General features: G+C 43.4%; 1 protein-coding gene across 5 annotated transcripts in view; it reads right to left on the bottom strand.

The window, feature by feature from the left end:
* Nucleotides 1–24,774, bottom strand: part of itsn1 (intersectin 1 (SH3 domain protein)) — a 36,277-nt gene that overhangs the window by 8,037 nt on the left and 3,466 nt on the right. The window contains exons 2-31 of one of the 5 annotated variants that reach the window (XM_053437069.1): nt 21,657–21,716; nt 20,224–20,319; nt 19,464–19,527; nt 19,185–19,345; nt 18,535–18,729; nt 18,046–18,124; nt 17,703–17,803; nt 17,537–17,600; nt 17,298–17,435; nt 16,966–17,060; nt 16,473–16,612; nt 16,138–16,260; nt 15,710–15,859; nt 15,195–15,335; nt 14,944–15,031; nt 14,649–14,788; nt 10,172–10,308; nt 9,806–10,086; nt 9,021–9,253; nt 7,352–7,596; nt 6,881–7,055; nt 6,654–6,740; nt 6,404–6,552; nt 5,914–5,993; nt 5,654–5,826; nt 5,524–5,569; nt 5,281–5,402; nt 4,976–5,099; nt 4,497–4,691; nt 283–3,329 (exon numbers count right to left, since the gene is read on the bottom strand). In XM_053437069.1, coding sequence (XP_053293044.1) covers nt 3,328–3,329; nt 4,497–4,691; nt 4,976–5,099; nt 5,281–5,402; nt 5,524–5,569; nt 5,654–5,826; nt 5,914–5,993; nt 6,404–6,552; nt 6,654–6,740; nt 6,881–7,055; nt 7,352–7,596; nt 9,021–9,253; nt 9,806–10,086; nt 10,172–10,308; nt 14,649–14,788; nt 14,944–15,031; nt 15,195–15,335; nt 15,710–15,859; nt 16,138–16,260; nt 16,473–16,612; nt 16,966–17,060; nt 17,298–17,435; nt 17,537–17,600; nt 17,703–17,803; nt 18,046–18,124; nt 18,535–18,729; nt 19,185–19,345; nt 19,464–19,527; nt 20,224–20,319; nt 21,657–21,684 — 3,852 coding nt within the window. In that variant the 5' untranslated portion in view covers nt 21,685–21,716 and the 3' untranslated portion in view covers nt 283–3,327. Of the gene's footprint in view, nt 1–282; nt 3,330–4,496; nt 4,692–4,975; nt 5,100–5,280; nt 5,403–5,523; nt 5,570–5,653; nt 5,827–5,913; nt 5,994–6,403; nt 6,553–6,653; nt 6,741–6,880; nt 7,056–7,351; nt 7,597–9,020; nt 9,254–9,805; nt 10,087–10,171; nt 10,309–14,648; nt 14,789–14,943; nt 15,032–15,194; nt 15,336–15,709; nt 15,860–16,137; nt 16,261–16,472; nt 16,613–16,965; nt 17,061–17,297; nt 17,436–17,536; nt 17,601–17,702; nt 17,804–18,045; nt 18,125–18,534; nt 18,730–19,184; nt 19,346–19,463; nt 19,528–20,223; nt 20,320–21,656; nt 21,717–24,774 lie in introns of those variants that run through there. The other 4 variants (XM_053437064.1, XM_053437067.1, XM_053437066.1 and 1 more) reach the window with 4 other exon arrangements.

Raw genomic sequence — 24,774 nt, 5'->3', positions numbered from 1 at the left:
AGATAAACAGAAAGCGTAATGTGTGTGTGTGTGTGTGTGTCTGTGTACTTCTATTACTCATGTTAGTTTCCATTCATCTGTTTATAGTCATTTTGTGAGGATTCATCAGGGGACAAACACGTCTACATGAACATAGAGAAGAGTTCTATTGTAAGTTTGAGGTTCAGGGAAAAACTTTCAAAGAAATGAATGCAAGTCATTGTGACGACCTCTTAAATGTGTGTGTGTGTGTGTGTGTGTGTGTGTCTGTGGTTGTGTGAGTAACGAGGCCAGTCGACTGCCGTCTGTCTCAGAGCGTTTAATCATCAGGACCATTCACCGCTTCATCAAAGAAAAAACCTCCATCAGTAAAACCTCAGCACGACATTCTGTACATGTAATTCATTCATTTTTCCTTTTTTATTCCTATGAGCTTCCATCTGACCATTCACGTCCATGAAACTGCTCATTCATGCTTTACTCTCACACTCACTCACACACACACACACACACTCATTCATTCATGCACGCACTGACACCAAGAGCAGTCTGGTTACATTTGGCTTGGCTGTTAATCCATTCATCTGAGTTGCTATTTATAAGAAGCATCGACCAATCCCCATTTAGCAGGTTAAGCACAGTCCATACAGATCTTTACTAATCGAACCGAGCTAAACCAGAGCCGTGTGATTGGATAAAACAAGAAAACGGTAAAAGCAAACGTTAAAATGCTCTAAATGTAAAGTGTGTCCCGCTTCCACCTGAAACCACAACGAGTGCGCTCATGGTTTGAACTCGACGGCTGCAGATGAGAGAATGTAGAGGATCAGCGTGGCTCTGGTTTAGGTCGCTCTATGTTTGAATCTAAAATACTCGCTCTGACGGCGATAAGTCTCGACCATCGGTTATCAACACAAGATTCTCTGACCCTGAAAAACCAGGATCTGAACAAACAAACAAGACAAAAAGATCGATCTTGAGGTCGAGGGCCTCGAACGTCAGTTCGTGCAACAACCGATGGTCTTTGACTTATCAACCAATCAGAGCACTTCACCTCCAATACTGACACACGGAGGAGCCAATAGGATCCAAGCGAGTTGATAATAATAATCATCATCATAATAACTCTATTGCTTGTTGTATAAAAACGTTGCGTAGTTCAATAATCGTTCGTTTGTATTTCTGAGGGTAAACATTAAAATCACAATACTGTCATCTGGATAAACAACAAATAAAATAAAAACACACAAGTCTGATATGGCAACCACTATAATACTCATCTGTTGCTATGGGAACAAAGAGAATGCTAACGGTGATGGTAACGGTTTGAGAGAGTAAAGTTTCTGTTTAACACGACAGGATTAAATATGACCTCTGAGGTTCTCAGGCTCTGAAGAGATGACGTGTGTCTGTTTGTCTTATTCAGTGCTGAACAAATGGACAAGTGTTGGATCTGAGGTGCAGGTGAACGAGACGCCGCGGAATCAAACGTGTGACGTGAAAAGCAACAGAGCAGTGACCACCGGTGACGTCCTTCCTCATACGAGATCACTTCACGTGTGATTGGCTCCTGAGCCTCAGCGACTGAACTCAAATGATGGTTGATAGGTTTGATACAGTAGGTTTGCATTGAAGGGGGGGGGGGGGACCAAGCGTCAACTTTAAATCATCGCGCGTGAAGTTTGGTGATGATAATAATATGAAATCACAGTATTAAAGATTTAACATGATGATGTTTAAACTACTTCAAAGTTTCACTAGCTTGTAAAACAGAACGATAACAGTTTAAAGGAATAGTTTGATATTTGATACGAGAAGATTTAGGCTGCTCTCAGGTCTGTTTGTTAAATATCAGAGCAAGAGAGAGAACGAGTGACGCTACTTGTTTACCTGAAATGACCTAAGTCCTTCCACCTCTACGTGTTGAGTACCAAATCTGTCCCGAGTCATGTGGGTGTGTTTAACAGTGTGACAGCATCTCATCATCATAGCAACAGATAAAACAATAAACATGTAAACAAACAAACAGAAAAACAACAACAACAGAACATAAACCGGTTCATTTAAAGTTAATACATAATTAGAGTGTTAAACTGCGACGGATTAAAACATTATCACTGTGTGTGTGTTTTTGTGTGTGTGTGGACATGTGCAGACTCCCAACTCAGTACCTCATTGTATTTTGTGTTTGTGACGTGAGGTTAGCTCGTTTGCTAAGCAGTTACAGCCCCGAGCTACGGGCCGCGTCCCATTCCAGCTGCTCGCTCCCTTCTATGCCTCCTCGCCGAGCACAGAAGGACGAGAGGAGACTGTGACACCATAGAGGGGAACAGCAGCCGCGGCAGCAGCAGGGGGGGTGTGAAGTTAAAAAGCCTGTGACTGCTACTGGACGTGTCTCAATTCTTTCTCTCCTCTCCTGTCCTTCATTAGTGTGTATACATGAGAGGGAGGAAGAGGGAGAGAGGAGACAAGGAAGCAGGAGGAAGGAGTCTTTGGCATTAAGGAAGAGAGGAGGAGAGGTGACGAGAGGAGAGTGAAAGACTTTATTGAGACTCGTCCTCCGGCAGATAGTGGGTCTTTCTGTGAAGCTGTGGGAGGGGGAGGGGTTAGTGTGGGGCGGGGCCAGCACTTCTGACTGACAGGTTGAATGAAGCTGCTGAACCAATGGGGGTGTTGTTAAAAAAAAAAAGGGGGGGAGGGATGAGCTGAAGCTAATGACAGATTCTCCCATGAAGCCACAAAATGACCCACTATCCACTTAACGAGCTAACATGTGTGTTCATGTGTGTTAATACTTGTAAATGTGTGTGTGTTTGTGTGTGTGTGTGAGTGTGTATACAGTTAAAACATCAGTCCAATCTGGGAGAAAGGAGATCAATAGTCTCGTCTCCTCTTTTCCTCTCCTCCTGTCTTCCTTCCCTTCTTAACTTAGCACCTTTTAACCGACAGAGACAGGAAGAAAAGAGGGGGAAACAGAATAGAAGAGAAAGAGAAGGAAAAGGAGGAGCAGGAGGAGCAGGAGGAGGAGAGGAGAGTTCGAGAGGTGTCCTGACTATTGATCTCCCTCCTGTTGAACCGTGCTGTTTGGAGCCAGAGCCTCAGATAAACAGAGTTTGGCCAAGTCCAGTCAGAGCCATGCATAGACAGAGTTCTCGCCACCAGAGGGCGCTTTAACGTTACAGTCTGTCTGTCTCTCTCTCTCTCTCTGGCTTCTATTGGTGGAGAGTCGCCATTTCCGGGTCATGTGACCTCTTGGAGCTGTCCCATTGGTTGAGTGGCCTAGTGGGCGTGGCCTAGTGGGTCTCTTTGAGGGCTTTGAGGAGAGGGGGGTTCTGGGTAATGATATGATCCTAGAGAGAGGACGACAACAACAACATCAACAAAAACAACTAAACAAAACAACAACACCAACAACAACAACCAATCGGGTGCTAGGTGGGCGGGGCGTGCAGCAAGACAGAGAGTGTGGAGGTGTGGTCTAATCTAGCGTAGAAGCAGAGGATCTAGAGCAGGTGACGTGTCAGCAGGAATTTTAAACTGTGAATTTAAAGGGTCTTAGCAGACGTGCTGTTTATGCACTGAGCTGAAAAGACACCAGATTGATCAAAAGTCAAAATGTGTTTAATGAGCAACCCTCAATGTATTAAACTGACATGTAATTCAAATATCTAAATAACGGTCCTTGGTTTGTGCTGCAATCACTTTTCAAGTTGTTTAACCATCAATTTCAAGTTGTTTAACCATCAATTTATGAATCAATAATTGATTTATAATCACTGACATGAGCGTTTAGAGAAACTTCTTATCAAGTTCATCATTTGTACGATATTACACACATTGTGTGTTTTGAAGAATTCATCAACTTAAGTTTTTTGTCTTTCCTGGATTAGTTTTGTAGAACAATTAGATAATTTGGTCATTTAATCACATTGTGATTTATCTGAAAGTATTAATTATAATTTCAATTTACTACCCAGCTCAAATCTTATATTAAGTATATTTTTTGTTTTGTTTTATATTTTTCTCCAGATAAACAATGTGGCTAAGTTGTGCAAACATTTCCCACAATCCTGTTGATCATGAGATCAGTTAGTGCCGCTGTTCTCTGCTCTAGAACTTCTGAGTTTATGAAGAATCATGCTGAGGGAACACATGCAGGAAGAGAGGAAACACTTTATCCACACTCATGCATGCACATACACACCATACAAACACACACACACACACACCACCCAGAGGTGGTGCATGAACGGTAGGTTTTCAAAGAGGCCCAAAGGAGTGTCAAGGTGAAAGGTCAAAGGCAAAACCAACTTAAGGGCCAAAGACTGAGAGAGGGACAGCATCTCCCCACCTGGCTCTGGGGTGTGTGTGTGTGCATGTGTGTGTGTGTACGTGAGGAAGAGAGTGTGCGTTTTTAGTGTTAAACTGAGAGTATGTTGGTTTTAGTACATGATGTGCAGTGTTTTGTGACGGACGTGGCATAGTGTGTGCGAGTGTGTGTGTGTCTGTGCACTCACACTGCGTGCTCGGGTCGGTGTCCGTGGTGAGTTTGACGTAGTTGCTGGGAAACAGACCCTCCCTCCCGTTGAGCTCTCCTTTCCACCAATCACAGTCGTCCTTGTTGAGCACTGTGATCACCTGACCCTTCAGGAAGGCCAACTCGTCGTCGTTCTGCGCCAGGTAGTCGTACATGCCGATCACCTGACACACAGCTTCACGACCACAGAAAAAGATTGTTAATGTTCCCACTTATTCTCTTTTTTTATCAACATTCACAAAGAATTTCATAATCGTTTCATAGTCAACTATTGGATTCTTTCCTTTTCCAGTTTCCTGGGACCTTTACTTTGTTTTGTCTTTCTCCACCAATCTAAACTAAGACACCGAGACTCTTTTGTTGGTTTAACAGAAATAATTTTCTAAATTAAACCTTCTTAGAGTCATATAAGAAGGTTTAAACAGCTGTGAACAAATTAAATCCATTGTGTGACTGTACCTGTGTTGGCAGGAGTCAGTTTAGGAGGCGTCGGCTCTGTGGGCGTCGTCTTACTGGTGCTGGGACTGAGCAGCTTCACGTAATTGGCCGGAAACCAACCTATTTGACGCTTTTTCCCTCGAGCCTGAACCAACCAGAAGACAGTTAAGAGTCGTGAGTCACAACAAGCGTCTGCATCATCCAATAACTACAAATATCAAATATAATATATGTATATAATAACATGTTGCTAGTAATGTCTTGGAAATTTAAAAGAAACTACTATATTTATTTTATATACTATATTTATATATTAGAGTTTGTACCTGGAGCTCACCCTCCCACCAGCCCCCTGGGTTCTTTTTCCTGATGAGGATGAGTTGCCCAGGAGCCAATGTCAGCTGCTCTGCCCCTGTAGCACTGTAGGGGGCGATCACCTGAGCGATCTCTGCAGAACAGAAGGACGGAGAGAAGAAGAAGCAGAACGACATGTCAATATCATCGAGGAAAGAAAGCAGAGATCAGACGACAGGTAATAAAACAGAAACAGAGAGCAAGAGAGATCTCACCTGGTTTCTTTCCCAAGCTGCCCGTCTTCCCTGCTGGTCCCAAAGACTAAAAACAGAAATAGAGTTTAGAGTCGTTGGAAACATTTCCTGAATCCTTATCCAATCTCACTTTATCTAAATTCCCTCTTACATCTGATGCAGAGTCTCGAGGTTTAACGTAATTGGATGGGAAGACTCCAGCTTTGCCGCCGACTACGCCTGTCCACCAATCGCCTTCTTTCCTGGTCACCATGACCACGTCTCCCTGCTGGAAACTCAGGTCGCCTTGTTCACTGCTCTCGTACGTGTACATGGCCACATACTCTGTTCAGAAGCACAAAGACAGAGTCAATGACACTTCAACACCTCAAACTTCAAATATATACACAGATGTACATGTGCATGTTTCACCTTCACCAGAGTCGGAGGGTTTTGTCGGGGAAGGGGAGGGTCGCTTCCCATTGGGCGGACTCTCTGATACACCGGACTCACTAGAAGACAAAAGAGAAAGATGCACTCAAACTATAAGGAAGCTTTTTTTCTAGTTTTACAATACAAAATAAGCAAAATTTGGCAAGGAAATGTGGAAGTCTAACATTTCAACTATAACAAAAATCCTCCTGAGATTGACAAATCTTTTCAGGCAAATTCTGTAAACAGTGTTTTGTCACTGACAAAGACAATAGTTTAAACTCTGCAGGCTAAATCATTTGGCTACTGGCTCAGTCCAAACTAGAATTTAGAAGTCCATGGAGTGGAAGTCACGCCTCTAAATATGTAGTTATTCTTCCCTTAATGAGGCTTTAAATGATGTGAGCTGTAGCAAGACATGAGAAACAGAAAGCTGAGAAAGTAGGGAGTGAAATCAAACTGAGGATTATTACACAATGTTTAAACCTACCTGGTGTTTTTGCTGCGTGCTGCGATAACAACCGGAGGCGTCGCGCTGGCGGAGATGAGCTTCACGTAGCTTTTGGGGAACCAGCCTCTCTGTCCAGTTTGCAGTTCACCCAACCACCACATATCCTGCTGCTCCAACACTGTTATTATCTATATAAACAATAATGATAACAGAAATCAGGATTTAACACAAACAAAAACACACAAACGTTCAATTAAAAGAGTGGAGAGATGGAAGAACTCTGGTCGACCTCATTTTTGTTGAAGTTGAGGTGGTTGTCCTTCTTCGCTCTCCAGGGATACAAAGCCTGAGCCTGAAGACCCTCGACCTTCTCCCCCTGACAAACACAACCACAGTACCACTCAGTTCAGACGTTCATGTAGAAACTGCAGCATTATTATTTTCTTCCTACGGGAAACACAGTTGGAGAAACATTCACACTATCTAGATCCAGAACTTAAGAATCAGACCAGTTACCTGTCCCAGCACTGGGGAGGGAGAGGAGCCGGTCGTCATGGTAGCCGGTGTGAAGGCAGAGCGTTGCCGTAGTTGTGCCGAGGGAACACTGAGCGATGGATTCTGATTGGTTGAAGAGGTCGGCCATGCGTCCCATCCCTCGCTCTCTGATTGGCTGGCTGTATTAGAGGGCCAACTGGAAATATACACCCACATGATAGATATTTAATAAAATAGCTGCGGGTTGATTATTAGGTGTCTTTAATCTGGAGTCAGTGGAAAAACTAATAAATCCCTTTATTAAGCACATTCATAGAAGTATATGTAATGTTACTTTCACATATTTTGTCATTTAGGAAAAAAGCTTAAAATAAAGAGTGTATAACGCAATTATATATATATATATATATATATATATATATATATATATACTTTTGTACAACTTAAGTCAATGAACCCTTGCTGTGATAATGTCAACATCACACGACTCACGTTGTGTTGAAGTCGGCCCAGTTACTGTTGGCGGAGGATGCTGATGAGGGGGCGTGTCCAGGTGCTGGAGGAGGCGTTGTCATTGGCTGCTGGGCAGACGTGGGTGTGACTGAGGCGGTGGCGCGGAGGTTGAGCGGTGCTTCGCTGTCTGGAATCCGCTCTGCGTAATTGGCTGGAAACCAGCCCGTCCTGCCCCTGAGCTCTCCGCCCAGCCAGCCGGGTTCCCCTGTTTGAGACTCGTCCACCTGCAGGAGCAGAGGGGCGGGGTTTAGATAAATATGCCGGAGCACAAACTCACAGAGACGGGCGTGTGTTCAGATTCACGGTACAACAGCTAAGTGCTGACACAACAATGTCCACAACAGCAGCAGCTTTTCAAGAAGGTAAAAAAAAGCTAATTAGTGGATGAGGAGTGAGAAAAACAAACATATAACAAACATGATTAACTCAATATCTTTTGCAAATGACCTCTTTTTTGTAAATGTTGTTCTCTGGTTCCAAGGCTGTTTTGTTTCAAGCCAACAATCCTGATTATGAACTCAATTAGTCATCATCAACTTCATATTGAAAACCTGACTCTGTCCACTTAAAGAGGATTTTCCTACATTCTTCAACCTGGGCCCTTGTTTAGAAATGTGGGTGTAAATAAAAGGTAATTACAGAAACTTTTTGTGAATGGAACTTCACTGCTAGCGGCTGCAACCTGGTGGCAGGGGCTACTATATGAACTTATTGGGCAAGTCTCATATTAAAGGTCCACTACAAGTTGTTTGTGTTCAACTGCTGAGGTTTTCTTTTGCAGTAAACCTGGATGAGCCCCAGCTTCACTCCGTTGTAATAGAAGTTGCAACAATGATGGTCAAATAATATTGACTTTATACTCATAGAGGTAGAGAGTCGGTGAATGTTTGTATTTATTTAGTTAAACGATATAAACTGTGAAAACAAAACAAGCTCAACGACATTTACACACGTGACTGAAATGACGATTAAATTAAATAGAAAGCCAACACATTCATCCGCTGTCAAATGAATGCACATGGAGACGACATGACACCAGGAGTTCAGATGAGTGCTGGCTTATGATTGGTGGAGGCACAACACTGGGCGGGGGGGGGAGCGAGAACTTACCCATTCCCCCTTCACCTTCAGTTTGCACAGCAGAGGAGAGAAGAGACAGTTAATACACATTCACACACACACATACATTAGAAAGAGGCGATATAAATCTGATTACACGTATAGAACTCAGACTGCACTTAAAGATGGACGACATGTCAGCCACCACATGTGAGACCATAAGATCTTGATTGCATTCTGCTGGCTCCAGTACAGGCCATGAAGCCCCAGCCTCTCCTCCATGTTAGCAGATGGGACATCATCTTAGTATGTCATTCTAGGTAGCACCAGTGCAAGATGGAAGCGTTCGTACCCGGGACATTTTGGATGGTGAGAGGAAGTGGAGACGCATCGTCCACCTTTATTTACGGTCTATGGTATACACACATAATACTGTTTGTACGTGAGACCTTAAGGCTGCATGTAAACTTATTTGAGGTAAAGTCATTAAACAGAAATGTGGTGGCATCTGCACATTTTCACAAAGCCTTTCTCATCATCATCATCATCATCATCATCATCATGATCATCATGAGTACGTTCTACATACCATGATGACGTCTCCGGGAGTGATACTGATCTCATCATGGCTGCGAGCATCAAATGGGTACAGAGACCTGTAGTACACCACCTTCACCGGCGGCTGCTGCTGGGGATGCTGATGCTGCGGTGGATGTTGCGGCGGCTGATGCTGCGGCGGTTGAAACTGCGGCGGCTGATGCTGGTCGAAGCCGCTGGCGACTGTGTTCTGGTCAAAGAGACTGGGTCCTGGAGATTTCTCCACTGCAAATACAGAGAATAAACAGAGATATCAGAGCAGAGTTTCTACAGCGTTCACTGAGTTAAATCAAACACTTTTAAAAATCTAAATAAAAAGAAGTACACTACTTTAATACTGTCAAACCAGCGAAAAAAGATATATGAGTCGCTAAATGGCATTTTCAACATTAATTTCATAATGATATAGGTCAGATAAACTGTATTAAATCAGAAAAGCATTAAGCAATAGATAATGCATTGACTTTTAATTGACTGACTTTTAATTCCAAAAATAACACAAACTACTACAACAAAAATCTCTAAACCTTCATATCTCCTAAAGGAAAGGAAATAAGACAACACGGTTAACATTTCTGGCGATAACACTCAGACCTCATCTCATTCAGTTTAGATGAAAGTTTGCAGGAGTTTCCTTTATGAATTATATCTTTTCACTCAAAACAATGATCTCTACTTGTGCGGACAACCTAAAACATGGGTCCTGATTTCCAGCTTAAACTCTGGACATCAACTTCTCTTGTGCTAATCCTCATGCAGACACACACTTCAACACACCTGATGAGCCCCAGGGATCAGCCGGCTGGCCGAACAGCTTGCTTAATTTATCTTGCATGTCCTTCTTGCTTCTTCCCTCGTCCTCCAACTCTTCTACCGACCCTGCACTATTCCGGCCCTCTTCTTCCTCCTCCAGCCCTCTCCTCTTCCTCTCCTCCTCTTCCAGGGTCACTCTGTTCAGCCAGGCGTCAGGTGCAGAGATGGAGGATGGGCTCGGAGGATCGGGGGCAGACATTCCTGCTTCATCATCCCTCCAGCTCACACCTTCGTCTGAAGACAACCTGCAGCACGATGGGGAAAGATGAACCCCCTGGTGGACACTGAAAAACAACACTTCTAATAAAATAACACGGATAAAGTTCTTACCTGCTCTCGTGCAGCTCCGCAGACTGCCTCTCGATCGGAGTGTGTATGTGAGAGTGTGTGTGTGTCAGTGAGTGTGTGTCTCCCTCCAGCTCTCTCTGTCTATGTCGCTGCTGCCGGCTGTGGATCTCCCGCAGCTCCTGCAAAGCATCATGGGATACAGGAAGGAACAGCGGTGAGGAGGAAGTGGAGGATCGGTGGGGTCGGATGCTACGGGTTACCATCGACACCAAACAACAACATCAACAGCAACAGCAGCGAGTATTAGTCAGGTGATCAAGGCAAGCTCCGCCCCTTCACTGAGGTGATGCAACGTCGCTGTTGGTTACCATGGTGAATAATTGAATGTCCAATCAAGGAGCTCATTGATGCACATCAGTCTTGAAGTGGTGTGACACAGTAAACAAAAGGTAATTTCTTTCTAATCTGTCCACGTCTAGCAAGTCTGTCTGTCCAGGAAATGGCTGATGGTTCTTCGAAGGATTGAAAGAAGCACAAACGTATACAAAAATCTCAACTGTCATATCAGCAGCTTGGACACAAATATGACTAAACTAAGCTTATATCAACATCTTGTTTCGCGGAGACTCACATAACTTTAGAGAATTTTTTTGGATCTCCTCAAACTGAACTGGCATCATTTATGGATTCTTCAGATCAGGGAGGCGTCTGATTCAATCTGCAGCCTGACAACGACCCCTAACTTCCAGCCAGAACCACTAACAACTGTCGCCAGGGACAAGAAGAACAACGAGTCCTGTGACAGACAGTGAAGCTGCTCGGTAAATGAACTTCTCAAGAAAAGAACAATGGGCAAATAATGAGTAACTAGTGATCCAGTAAAAGTCTCTTTATCCCAACTGACTTCCTCCCTCTCGGTTTCTGGTGTGTTCAGTGCAGCTCTGGTTTCTCTGTGTGAGCAGGATTTGATTCCAGTGCGACCCTTGGGGTGTCAGCAGGATGGGGGGGGGGGGGGGTTATAACTACGGGAGGTTGGGATGGCCTCGAACACAAGGCTCCGGTCACGGTGGGGGGGCGAAGCTTGCACAAGGCCCAGGATGTTTGTGGGAGGGGTTAGAGGTGAACAATAAACAAAAGTATGGGGGTGAGGAAGGGTACAGGATGTGTTGGGGGGGGGGGGGGGAAGAGTTCTGACAACCAGCTGTGCCATTAGAACACCACTCTTGTTACTATAGCAAGGCAGCCGTCGTGTTTCAGCCAAACAACCAACTTGAGGAACCCTACAAGCCAATCAGAGAGAAGAGACTGACAGAGGACCTGCAACAGGAAGAAGAGGACACACACACACACACACACCCCTAACACACACACCTAACACAGACCTTGTATGGCTGAAACATTCTCTGCTAGCATAAAGACAGTAGCATTATATAAATTCACCTAAGCTAGAACACTGGCTATACCTTGCGTGGCTGCTAGCTTAGCATCACAACTGCGTACTGCTTCATCTACGAAAGCGTGTGAGCTAACACCAGTCGGGCGAATTAAGATGGGGCACAAAACAGGAGGAAGGGAGACAGAAGACAGAACAGGTGAAAAGTTGAGAAGAAAAAGGAGGAGAAAGTGAAGAAGGGGTGGTTTCAGAAAAGAGATTGAAAAAAGGATGAAGTAAGTTAGATAAAAAAAGTGGAATAAGAGGGGGGGGGGGCGAGGCCGGTGGGCTGGGTAGTTGTGTGGACCTGTATAATGTAGTCTAGCCGAGCCAGACACACCCTGACGGCTGACACACACTCTTGTAGCTGTCCCTGTTCCTGGCACTGAAACACACACACACATATAAACACACACAAAGTATCAACCACTCTACAGACACAGACACACACTCACAGACAGATAAGGTCAGTAGAGTTTTCCTGGAGACTTGTTAAATCTTTCTCGTGTGTATTCAACAGTAGATTGATGTCACCTCTTAGGTGGAAGTCAAATATTTACTTTGGAAATATAATTCAACCGTTTTCCGGGAGGCCGGAGGAATATTTAAATTCTTGACTCGAGTACGGATTAGACAAGAGAAGAGACATGACTCACAGAAGGCGAGGACCTCGTGACTCACTGTGATGAGTATCGTGCTGCTGCAACCTTTAAAACTGACCCGTCTACACTGGAGAGTAGATCAGAGCTCAGAGGCCAAATGTATTTCAGGGTTTTAATGTATTTATTGCAGTATTTGGGGTCAGTAATTAAGCCCTGTCTAAATACTTGTAATAAATACCCTGTGAGATACAAATACATGTTTCTCCTTCCTCCTTCATTTATATATCATTTACTTTCAGTTCTTTATTTTATTCTGGGTTTTAACATGTTTAATGATTAGCGTGTATTTAATACTGAAACGCGGGCTTCCTTTGCAGAGGTGTTATAGAGGCTACACCCACATTTATATATTTGTACTTACGCTAAGCATGTGCACGTCAGTCTAAACAGGAAGCTAATTGTCAACAATGCACAAATGCAACAAATAAACTCACGCGGTTGGACTGCAGACGTCACCGCAGCAGCAGTGATGCATTTTTAAACTAAAAACATGTGGGTGTAGCCTGACTCTGACCTGTGAGATCAGAAACAACAGCACACCAGGGTCAGTAGAGCGTCAGTAGTCAAACCATCCAAAGCTTGACTGTTACAGTCGAGCTAAACTGGCGTCAGTTGCATAAACCAGGAATTTAAATGTCTTGTTTGAAAGTGTTAAGACGATAAAGACTAAGGTGACTTCTTGAAGCTTGCAGGTTAGTGATGAGACAAGAGGGCGTACAGCGTTTTACTTTCTCTGATATCAGTGCTGCTCCTCCCCAGATGCAAACACTGCTCTGTGCTCCAGGTTTTAGATCAAATGCAGAATGCTTGTTGTGTAAATTGATAATATCCCCCCCCCCTGCAGTACCACCCCAGTCCAGCGGTGGCAGTGTGCTCTACCTGTCTCCCTCTCTGCTCCTCCTGAAGCTGGCGTCGCAGGGCCTCTATCCTGGCACAGTGGTTGGCATAGAACTCACACAGAGACTGGCATGGGCAAGGGAGCCAAATGCCAGAATAGGGGATAAATAAAAGGAGTAGAAATTATAGAAGGAAGGGTTTATTAAGTAGATTAAACAAGAGAATATGATTATGGAGGAAACAATGGCAACGGTCAAGAAAAAGCCGGGACGAAACACATGGAGGACGGTGAAGTGGAGACAGAGTAAAGGCAGGAGGAGCATTGAAGAGTCCCAGATTGATGAAGGACAGAGGAGGCACAGCATTGAGAAAAGAGAAGATTTTGGGGAGAGGAAGTGCAGAAAGGAAGGCGGAGGGCGTTATAGTCAAACAGTTCACATCTCAGTGGTCTGTGCCTCCGTTTAACAAAGAGCTGCACCACTGAGACTTGGCTGGAGAAAACTCACGTCCCTTTTCTTCTCAAATACACTGAATAACACTAAGAAACAGCTTCATTCAGATCGGCCATTAGAAAATGTATTTATTTCTGGTTGTTTTCCTCTCTTTCCCTCGTCTTCCACACTAAAATATAGCAAAGGCCAAACTCTCCTCTCTTTGACCTGAAGCTGTGTCCTGAAGCAATGGGAAGAAAAACAGCTGACAACAGATGATCTATGAAACATAAACAAGCTGCTGAGTTCCAAACCAAAGAAATAACATAACGACAATCTCCATCTTCCTTTTCTGTACAGTAAATAGTTGGTGACATGAAGCAGCTGACTGAACACACTCCAAGCACAGCAAGTTCTGTTTTAAAGCAGACATCAGCATTAAGAGGCACAAAATACACGTCAACATAAAGCTGATTTTAGCAAAACAATTACTGGGTTAGCAAGGTAGGTAATAGGCCAATTTTATTATATTAATAATAGTATATAATAATTAAAGTGCTACTTATTTTAGAAGCACAAACTACTGCTTCATTTTATCATGCAGTTTGGATAAGGTATTTTGGAATTCTTTATTTCTATTAAAATATTTAAATTAAATTGTTAAAGCTTTTAACTTCTTAAATAGACATCAGTGGTGTGACAGAGGGAAATGTGTTTTAACACAGGAGCTCAGCTAACCAAACTTTGAAGAAAATCTAACTTCCAACTTTAGTGATAATAGCAGTACCGTGCACGATTTCCTGACAAACAAATCAATAAGACATCCTAAGTGATCAAATTTAGTACCATCACTCGTGGAAAAGATGCCTTTTTAATGAGCGTATAGTCCTTCCTCATTGTAACCTGGTTTTAGATTCATATCCAGTATTTTTATACTGTTCTTCATGGGTTGATTTAAGCCTTAACTTATTTTTGCTCTGTCACTCAAGCCTGTATCTCCAGTAGCTACAATAACTGTGAGCAAACAATGTTATTTCATTAACATTCAGCCTATAGTGTCTTTGGTTGCATAGTGATTAGGACATGCATTTAGCTCTTGTCGAGGTGGCTTTAGTCTCTTTGTCCTGCATTAATTCACAGGTTGATGGAGTGTTTACCTTCAGCTGAGTGTTGAACGCGTCTATTTCCAGCAGTTTGGCCCTCGTCTCTCTCTCCACAACATTCAGCTGCTCTCGTAGCTGCTCTCTGCTGGTTTCCTTCTGCTCCACAGCCTTCTGCAGGGAGGAAAGACTGTCACCTGAACACACACACACACAGAGATGGAGGTCAGGATTATCATTCACAGATATAGTCAGAAAGAAATCCAATCACAAACAAAACTTGAAAACACGGCGAGATGAGCATAGCAATGTGAAGTAGTGTGTGTTGAGCGTGGGCGTGTGTAGTACTCACGGTGCAAGCTGTTCTGTTGAACCTGTGTCAACTGGTCGTTGAGACACTGTTTATCAGGAATTAGCCTCCCGAGCCACTGCTGTGAGTCCTGGACAGCAGGAAGGTTAACATAAGGATCACATAGTCAATTCCATTTTCTTATTCAAAATCCTTGATGAGAATTGTACTGCGTGAACTGGTCATTACTGTGACACTTGTTTATCTGACCTATCCGTGTTCACCTGCTGACGGTTTACGTTTTGCTCTCCTACCTGCAGCTGCTGTTGTAACAGGGTGATTTCAGCGATGCGTGTTTCTCTCGTCTGATTGGTCTGTTCCACCTCTCTCCGCTGAGCTGACAGACGGAACCGAACGTCCTTCAGTTTGCCCTCTAGCTGGGTCTTCTTATCATTCTGGAGGATGGGAAGGGGAAATGCAAAATGGAATATACTATCAGGTTTCTGCAGATGTATGTACAAAGTATTGGGTTGCAGACAGAATTAGTTGTCAGCCATTTCATTTCTTCCTGTTGGCACTGTCTGATTGCTTTTGGTTTATCTTGTGTGAAACGTTCATGACATTGTCAGACCAAGACCAACCTTCTGTGATAGGCTGACTTCTTTAAGTCTATTTGCAGCAGTTCATACTAATCCGCCTCGACAGAAACATGCAGTTTGCCATGTTGTTAGGTTTCGAGAATAATTGTACAAGCCCATTTATTATATATTCTCTAGTCCACTAGCATGTTTAATTATGTAACTCGTTGTGGGTGCTGGTGTTTCATTACCAGAGCCTCCAGTTCGAACTCCAGGGTCTTCTTCCTGGCTTTGAGCAGCACGATACTCTCCTGCTCTCGGTTCCTCTGAGTCAGAAGCTCCTGCCGTCGTTGACGCTCCCACTCCAACTGACGCTGGCGCTCTAATTCACGTTTAGCAGCCTGAACAAATTAAACACACGCACACAAACACCAAAATGTTACAAACTACAAAAACCACTGCAAGGTCAGATTGCCTCACATCATATTATAATATACATGTCGTTATATACAGCCAGCCACCTGCTGCAGGAGTGTAAGAGCTAACAAGTGAAGTAGTTGGTGGGGGGTGAGAGATAGGTCTCTCAGAAGTCTGCAACAAATGAAATTACACAGCTGCAGCAGCTGAACATCAACTCAATTAAGATGCAGCTATTTGAGTCATTTCCTCTTCTCTTTACCTCTCTCCTCTCGATCTCTTTGCGTCTCTCCTCCTCTCTCTGCCTCTCCAGGTCTCTCTGTTTCTCCAGCTGCTTTTCCAATTCATGTTGTCGTCTCCTCTCCTGCTCCAGACGTTCACGCTCCTGAAAGAATGAGAACAAACGTGAGCAAACAGAATGAAAAGCTCTTATTTTGTTTTGGTTACCCTTCTTCTTTTAAAGGTTCATCCTAGTTTCAACACTAATTAATCTAAATAATGAACTGATGTGTTTTAAAGACATGAGAGAATGTGGCTGGTACAAGGACAATGGTACAATGAGCAGATAGTATGAAAATGAGGGATCAGTATCATCACCTTCCGGTCCTGCTCCTCTCTCTCGATAGTAGCCAGTCGCTCCTGCTCTTTCCTCTGTAGCTCCTGCAGAGCCTGACGTCTCTTCTCCAGCTCCAGGTTCCCTCGCTCAAAGTTTTCCCTCTTCTTATCCTCAAATGTCACTGCGGACAGACAAACTTAGTTCATACAAAACTACAGATAGCATGGTGTAGCATTCAAATGTTGTGAATACATTAATCCAAAAATATATTTCAAGTCTTGCTTAAGCACTAAAAGTGATGACCTCAAGCTGTAGGATGAAATACAACTATCACCACTGCATTAACAGACGATTGATCATTTAAAAAATGATAATATATGTGAAGGAAGTGTTTTAAATTTGGACTGTCCAGGTCAGTGCTTGAGGCAGCTCTGGTCACCATTAATCCTCTTCCAGCTAACATTGCGAAGATCTAGCTCCAGTTTGAACAGTTAACATGATTGTGTCCAGTTCCAAAGCTGGCGAGGACCAAACCTGGTAGTTTCTTATCTTGGCTGCTCTCGAGCTCCTCCTCCATTTCCTCCGGAACAAACTTCTGCTCCGACTGAACACTGTCACTCCGCACACGCCTTCAACAAACACACACAAAGACAATGATTATACTGCAAACTATCAGCTCCCATTTATTCAAGATCACATCTGAGGAGAATTTAGACAGTAAAACTGTTTTAATGCAGTTTTCCCCTTTATTAACCTAAAACAAAAAAAGAAATATACCTGAAGTATTTGTGGTGTGTGTCAATACACATAAACACATAAACACATACACTAAGACATTAAATGTGGTATTTGGTTACAGCATTTACCTGAATGTGGGTGGGAGGTAATCTGGTGGTAACACAGGGGGCAGCGGTAACCCTGACATGGCCATATCTATGAGGTGCATGGCCAAGATGAACTCCTCAGCCGTCAGTTTTCCATCCTGGTCGATATCGGACAGACTCCTAGAAGAGACAAATAATCCTGTTGAAGCCCTCATGTCCTTTAAGTGCATCTGCGGGTCTGATAAGGGTCTGAATTTCAGGTAATTATTCAAAGCACTGACCATATTGTGGCCAACTGGCCCTGAGGAAGACTGGACTGCATTAGGATAGTGCGAGCCTGTGGACCTGGAACATGTGAACACACACAAAGAAGATTAGATGAAAAACTAATGATCACGAATGATGATAAGTTTATGTGTGTGTCTGTGAGTGTGTGTGTGTGTATACCTGTGAGGTGTCCACTCATCATCTTGTCGTGTGAATTAAAAAGCTGTCTGTACTTCAGCCTTGAGGACTGAGGAACGGCCCAATCACAGGGGGGCTGACTGCTGGGACAAACAACAGAGAATTAAAACAAGTGCAGTGACAGGATTTACAGCAAGAAGAGAATCAATGAAAAGACAGAAGGTAAAGGGAAAAGTCAAATGTTCTGTAGGTTGCAAAATTATACTTGATTACAACTTAAGTGAGTTTGACACTTATAGACCAAAAGACACATTTAGAAAATTGAAATACCATATATTTCCTCATTTCAATTGATTGATGTGAAGCAAAATCATTTATAACCTACCTAGCAGCATCAAATGATGCTACCTTCTGCAGCTTAGCACTGGAACGATTGAATGAAGTCGACTTGTTGACAGGTTGAGCTGAGAGAGACAGAAAAATAGAACGTTTTAGTCTGAGGCTGTGGTCAAATATCTTTGTTTATTCAGACAAGAAATCAGGAAAACGTCGGGACAATTAGATCTGGGCTATCTCTGGAGTTGCACATATGTAGAACGCAGCAGGAGACTAACTCAGACGTCTTGACAGCAACAGGAACATTTCTGGAACACTTGCCTTCTCACATACTGCCCCTCTGGATCATTTCAAGAGCATGTCTGAAAGCATCTTTGGATGAAGACACCATTCATACAGATATAATCCCTCACCTGACTCTCTACAATGTAAATAGAATTGTGGATAGAATGTGTAATTAAGAGCTTAAATTTGGTCGACACTGTCATTTGCTACAGATTCAACGACCCCCCTGTTGTTGTTGTTATTGTTACGTTACCTGGGTGGGGGAAGCCTGAGATGGGCGGGATCATGCCTGTGGGAGGAGCTCCATTGGCGATGGGCTGGGGGAGGGGAGGCGGGGCAGATGAGACCAGTGGGGGAGACAGCCCGACCGGCAGAGGGGGTAGGGGAAGAGGGGGCACGGCTGAAAGAGGAGCTGGGATGGTAGCCATGGGGGGCATGGGGGGCATGCCTGAGGATAAACACATACACAACACAGGATTATCAGTCATTGTCTTTACAAAAACACAACCGCTCAAAGCTGCGCAAGAAAAACACGAGAGAAAAACACGAGAAACAACAATCAGCTTTTCTTTGCGGCTGAATCTGACATGATATATATTATATATGACATATAGTAAATGCAGTGTGAGAGCTTCAGTGTATGTTCGGGCCTGAAGGAGAAGATAATTATTACTTTAGACTGGTTTTATAACTTTATTTATCAGAGCTTAAGGCGCAATAATCAAGAGGTAGAGCTGAGAGAGAGCGAGAGCCTCATTCCTGTCACACATCTCTAGTGTTGTACCAGTAAACAGAGTTTTATCACCTCCTGTTTTCATCGTGACATAAAGCAGTTATCACACAAGTTGCAAAAATCCCATGTATGTGGCATTTATCTGTGTGTAGCATTTCTGTGTGTCTTACCAAAGCCGCCTTGTGGGGGTAAAGGCAGGGGGGGTTGTTTCATACTGGGAGGAAGCGAAGGGGGCAGCGGGTGACCCTGGAGTTTCAGCTTGATGAGTTTCATGGCGATAGAGAACTCGTAGATATCCATTCGGCCATCACTGTTCATGTCGGCCAGAGCCCTGCAGGTACACGGAGGAAACTGTGTCACCGGTGAACAGGAAGACGGATGCACTGCCGGACAAACACAACCAGCAAACTAGTGTGGATTTGTCTCAACTTCTCCGCTGTGTGACTCACCAGATTTGGGCCAGGACGGGAGGGGGTAGCCCTGACTGGAGGAAGAAGTTCCTGGCCTGGTCACCTGACGGACAAACAAAAACAGGATGTGACATCAAAGCACAGAAAGGTCACCTCAGACCATGGCTGAATCCAAATGTGCGTCGCAAACATCTTGGGAATGTGCCCGGTAGTTCCATTACTGGTGAAGGTTGTCTGGATCATAAAGATGGACGACATGACAGCTTCCATAAAGTGAAGCCTCGTGGGGTGGCTGCATTATATGTCATAAACCTATGCCCCGTTCCATGTTAACAGATGGGACATGAAGCTAATAATTCACATTCAAATATGCGTTTCTCAAAGATGGTTTCTGTGATTTCTGTTAAAGTGTTCATGCTTCTGATCAGCTTGGTTTTAATTAGTTATTTGATTGTACAGAAACCGGGGTGAAACACAGTCCTCAGAAAACCTAATGTGAAATTGGACAGTGTAGAAAGTAAACTGCTATGAATTTGTCCTCTTTTTGAATTTTGATCCGACCATGTTTTCAGTGGCAGTGCTGTTACTACACCAGTGGGAATCAGCAATGCACCTAACAGTGTCTAGCCTGACAGAACGAAGAAGGTTAACCGGCTTTGTTGTCATCTGCTCATGAGGGGAATTATCAGGAAAACGTGAAAGCCATGTTGCTTTGAGTGTAAATGAAAGCAGCATAATGACGAACCAGGGTGTGACTTCAGATAGAATGCAGGAGTGTAGCACTGCCGGCTGCTGTTACCTGTGATGTAACCCCCAGCGGTCGGAGCGAGGCTGTGAAACTGCTGATCATATTTGACTCTCTCATCCACTGAGATCAGAAACACATCTGGACCTGCTACACACCAAAAACACAACAGCACAGACACAGGATTACAGATCAGATACTAAACACAGAGACAAAGCCAGACAGAGGCAGTAAAAGGAGGAATGACCGGAATGTGTCAGTCATTGGTTTCAGTTCCTTTGGAAGGTTTCCTCTTGGGCAACACTTGAGGAAGGGTGTCAACTCTGACACTGATGAGGAAAGACAATAGGGATGAATAGAAGAGGACACAGAAGGCCGGGTTTTCTTTGAAAGCTAAGTATATGACACATCAGTGTATGATTCACATGTATTCATCGCTTACTGACACAGATTATTCAATTCCTCTCAAATGTACCAGATAACGCCATCGCAGCATTTTCTCATGGATGAGTTCTATCCAGTGTCTAACTATCATTTTAACTGTAATAATATAAAGAACTTTACAGATATGTGTTTTGGGTTTTAACAGTGAAGAGATGATGAACACGGCTTTACTCAATTATCAGTCTTTGTGCTTCTCTGCTCTGCTTATCGATTCCACTTTATTCCATTTTGGACAGAATAAATCAGATGCCAGATCAGAGTTTGTTATGAACAGAGCTAATCTGAACAGTGGTTCCCTTTAGCTCCAACTGACCAGGAAATCACATGCTCATGGAATCGATGAGTCATTTCTTGAAAAGTACGAACAATAACTGCTGACAGATACGAGAAGAACGAAGCTGATTCAGTTGTCTTTGGATATACAGCTTGGATTCTTCTACAATATTCATCACGAGAGACACGGTAGAAAAATCACATAAAACATGGTGTATATAACATCACTTGATATGATTAATATCAATAATTGAGTCAGGGACTAGATGTTCTGTGGAACTTGAGTTGTTTATAACTTCAGTATCGCTGTGGATTGTCCTCATTCAGTACAAAGACAACATGTTCTCCCCGACTGTTAAAAATCTGTTTAGCCTCACAACTCGCACTGTGTGTGTTATGGGTTTTTATCTCCATCTGTTTGTCTTTGTCCTGATGGGAGATCTGGCCGTCTGCCTCCGGTAGTTAGTTTTATGTAAGACATCTTTTAAACTTATGATTCTGGGGCATCAGACATTTGTCTTTTTGTCAAGCAACTTTATTATTAGTCTCTTCTTTTAAACAACTCTATGTGCTTGACAGACATATAATAATCTTAGGGAGATATTAAGATGTGGACGATAAAATTGTAATGGAAAATTAGCATTGATTCATGAGTTTGTTTTAAATTCCACTTATTGGAATAAGAGTGACTTAATTTGGCTCTAACTAGTCATTCAGGAAAACACAACCCCCCCGCCATGTCCTTCACACACACACACACACATACTGACCTGTGAATGTGGTGGGGAACTGCGCCATGGTTCACTCAGTCGTCCGCAGCTACACAACACCTGTAACACATTAAGAAACACAGAAGAGTTTAACAACATCATCCCACCTCACTGAGTATTTCACTGCCCAATAACGCAGTGAGTGTAAAACAAATACATTTAGCAGTGTAACCACTTCAAGTTTACAGCAAACCACACAAAGAGCTCCACCGTGAAGCTTTTGCCAGCAAAGTCAGAAATCCAATTAGATGCTCAGCGGCGCGGTGAAAGGACCAAATAATGGTCGGCAGCGACGAAGGTGCTGATACAGTAAACAAAGTCACTCAGAGGAGACGATGCTCCAGCTCCAGTCTGGAGTTAATTTTCCACTCTGATGTGCTTTAATGCTGAAGTTTTGAATTTCTAGCTCATTGAGCCTTGTAGGATTATGGCTGCTCCACCTTGAAAGTTTGTTTGGATGCACTCAGAAAAACAGAAAGCATGAAGATAAACTGTTCTACTTCAGGCACACACATTTATGAGTTTCTAAATCGCACAATATGGTTCAGTCTAGAAGGGAAAAAAGGAGCAAAACATTAAGCCATCTGATTCTGCCTCAATAAACTGATTTCAGACTCCACAGGAAACTGGGCCATGTGTCAGCCATGCTTGTGCATGTCAACAGGGCAGCAGACCTTTATTTATGCAGGGCCGGCTGCCCGAGCCGCTCGCTTGTTCTCAAAATCACTTTCAGGGTCACTCTGCTGGAGTCTTTCTAAAGTCGGAATTCCTTTCAGACGCTGCATACTGTTGACTTACAAAGGAAAAGACACAAAAACAGGGAAATTGGGTTTTTGAGGTGATGGTTTTTCAAAGAAACACAAGTATATGAGCAATACGTGTTGGAAAACCATCTTTCTTTTACTTTTCTTACAGGGATTCTTTCATATGATGAAAATAAGATTAAAAGAAAAGAAAAGAAATAAAATATTTCTCTACATTATTTATTTTAAATGTGTGTAATAGATATGAACTAAAACTGTGCTCGACGCCCTCACAATAACACACCCACACACTGTATGTGTGAGTGTGTGTGGGTGTGACATACCTCTGCCCTAGTCGAGGTATGTTAATCACATCCAGACCTGCCTCCCTGTGACCAGCAGACAACCCATAACAATAATCTGACACACATTGCAACAGACATGGAGTTAATCAGGGTGTGTGAGTTAACAAGTGTGATGTAAGCAAAGGTTTTCTCGCTGGCGGCTGAGGAGAAACACAGTTTGAGGGTCAGTTCAGGCCGGTTCCTCACATCCCTGTCGTATCAGACTGAAACATTTATTTCTCAGATGTTTGGCACAGCCATGATATTGGATGGAATTCACGCCACAGTGCTCAGGCCATCACAAAACTTAACTGCAACTGTCCTCATCCAGAAACAGTTACTCTGACATTTTCACTGGGACGATTTCTTCAGTTGAAATTTGTTCTTGGCCTAGTGAGGAGTGTGTGTGTGTGTGTGTGTGTGTGTGTGTGTGTGTGTGTGTGTGTCCCATTACCATCAGAGTGGGAGGACAAAGTAGCCAGCTTAACTAGGTCAGACGAACAAAGCCCACCCTACACAAACAGGGACACACTTTCACGAATGCCAGTGAGAGAATTTTGAAGCAGTTGAGCAGCGTCTGTCGATCTTGAGCCGAGGGAAACTAAACTAGTAAAGGGAGAAGTTCAACTCACTCGTCAGCTACGTTGAAACATGTGAGTTTAGCCACAGTTGAATGGAAAATGACGAGAATGAGTGAAGGAGGGACACTGCAGCAAAGAGAGTTATCCTCAGGTGAACTGACAAACAAGAGTTCCAAACTAATGAGATGTCAGGTTGACCAAAGTTTTCAAAACACTGCTTAACAAGTCGAAATCTGTGATTCAGACTGTGTGGAGAGCGAATGAGGTGAAACACACTGACTGAAAGGAATCGTCTGTTTGATAAATAGATAATAGCCATACTGTCATCTGGACATAAAACACCTACAAGACCTATGGCTGTTTGACTTGTGTGATAAAAGAAAAATAGTGGGACTGTAAACTGTGTGCGGAGGAGGGAAGATGGAGTCCTGCCCCGGATAACCACCGTCTACACCGGGGGCCTGGAAATATTGCTTGTTGCCCGCAGAGGCTAATTGAATTGTCGGACGATGGCTGATGGGCTCGGAGATTGACCACGATACCTCGGGTCAGAGCAAACAACAAACTCATGACTTGCAAAAAAAACTTGACGCAAGCAAACAACACACGATTAACAATGTGTAGAAATGATGAGTCCAGCATCAAACTAATTGTAAACTCCGGTGAAACATCAATTGTCAATTGATTAAAAGTTGTATCGTAAATAGTTCTTTGTTGAAACCGTACTACGTCCATTTCCTTTGTCATCGTGTTGGTTTTCCCTCTGTACATTGTTTTTGTGGGATTAGTCTGTATAATTAGAGCATTGGGATGTTACTGGAGTGTCGGTCTGTTATCAAGGCTTGTGGCAGATGCCTGTTTAAGCTCCACACACACACACACACACATGCACACGCACACACACACACAGCCTCAGTACATGATACAGATTAGTGTTCAGACTCTCTTCTCTTTCTGTCCCCTCCCCCTCAATTTCCTGCTGACCCCTCCGACATACTTCTTTCACTTCTTCCATCGATGAATTTGGGGAAACTGTCAATCAACTGATGTTACAATACTCGTAAACAATGCTGAATACTTAAATACACAATTCCTTTCATTTCTATCTGAAATCCTTTATCTGGGTTGTACTGCTCATTCCAAGAAAAAGTGCTGTCGCGTTGCAGATTGCGTTTTTTGATGCTGCCAATTTGCCTCGAGCAGCTTTAGTTAGATTTCCTCCAGTGTAACAGAGAACATGCTTCTCTCAATCAGTGTAAAAATACCCAGTCAACACATTTAGGAACAGTGCAGCATGTTTAAAAAGCTAATTTCTGACGCAAAGGAACAAGCATCATTGATAGTTCACCTTTCCAACAAAGGCAAAATGAAATAAAGCATCCCAGGACCGGAGAGTGTTAAACATATGAAACCGCACATGTTCAGCCCGAGTTGAGAGAAAAATGCTATC

This window comes from Pleuronectes platessa, chromosome 12 (genome assembly GCF_947347685.1).
Source record: "Pleuronectes platessa chromosome 12, fPlePla1.1, whole genome shotgun sequence".
Classification (NCBI taxonomy): Eukaryota; Metazoa; Chordata; class Actinopteri; order Pleuronectiformes; family Pleuronectidae; genus Pleuronectes; species Pleuronectes platessa.
The sequence above is the reverse complement of the archived record's forward strand: the minus strand, read 5'-3'. Positions and strand labels throughout refer to the sequence as shown.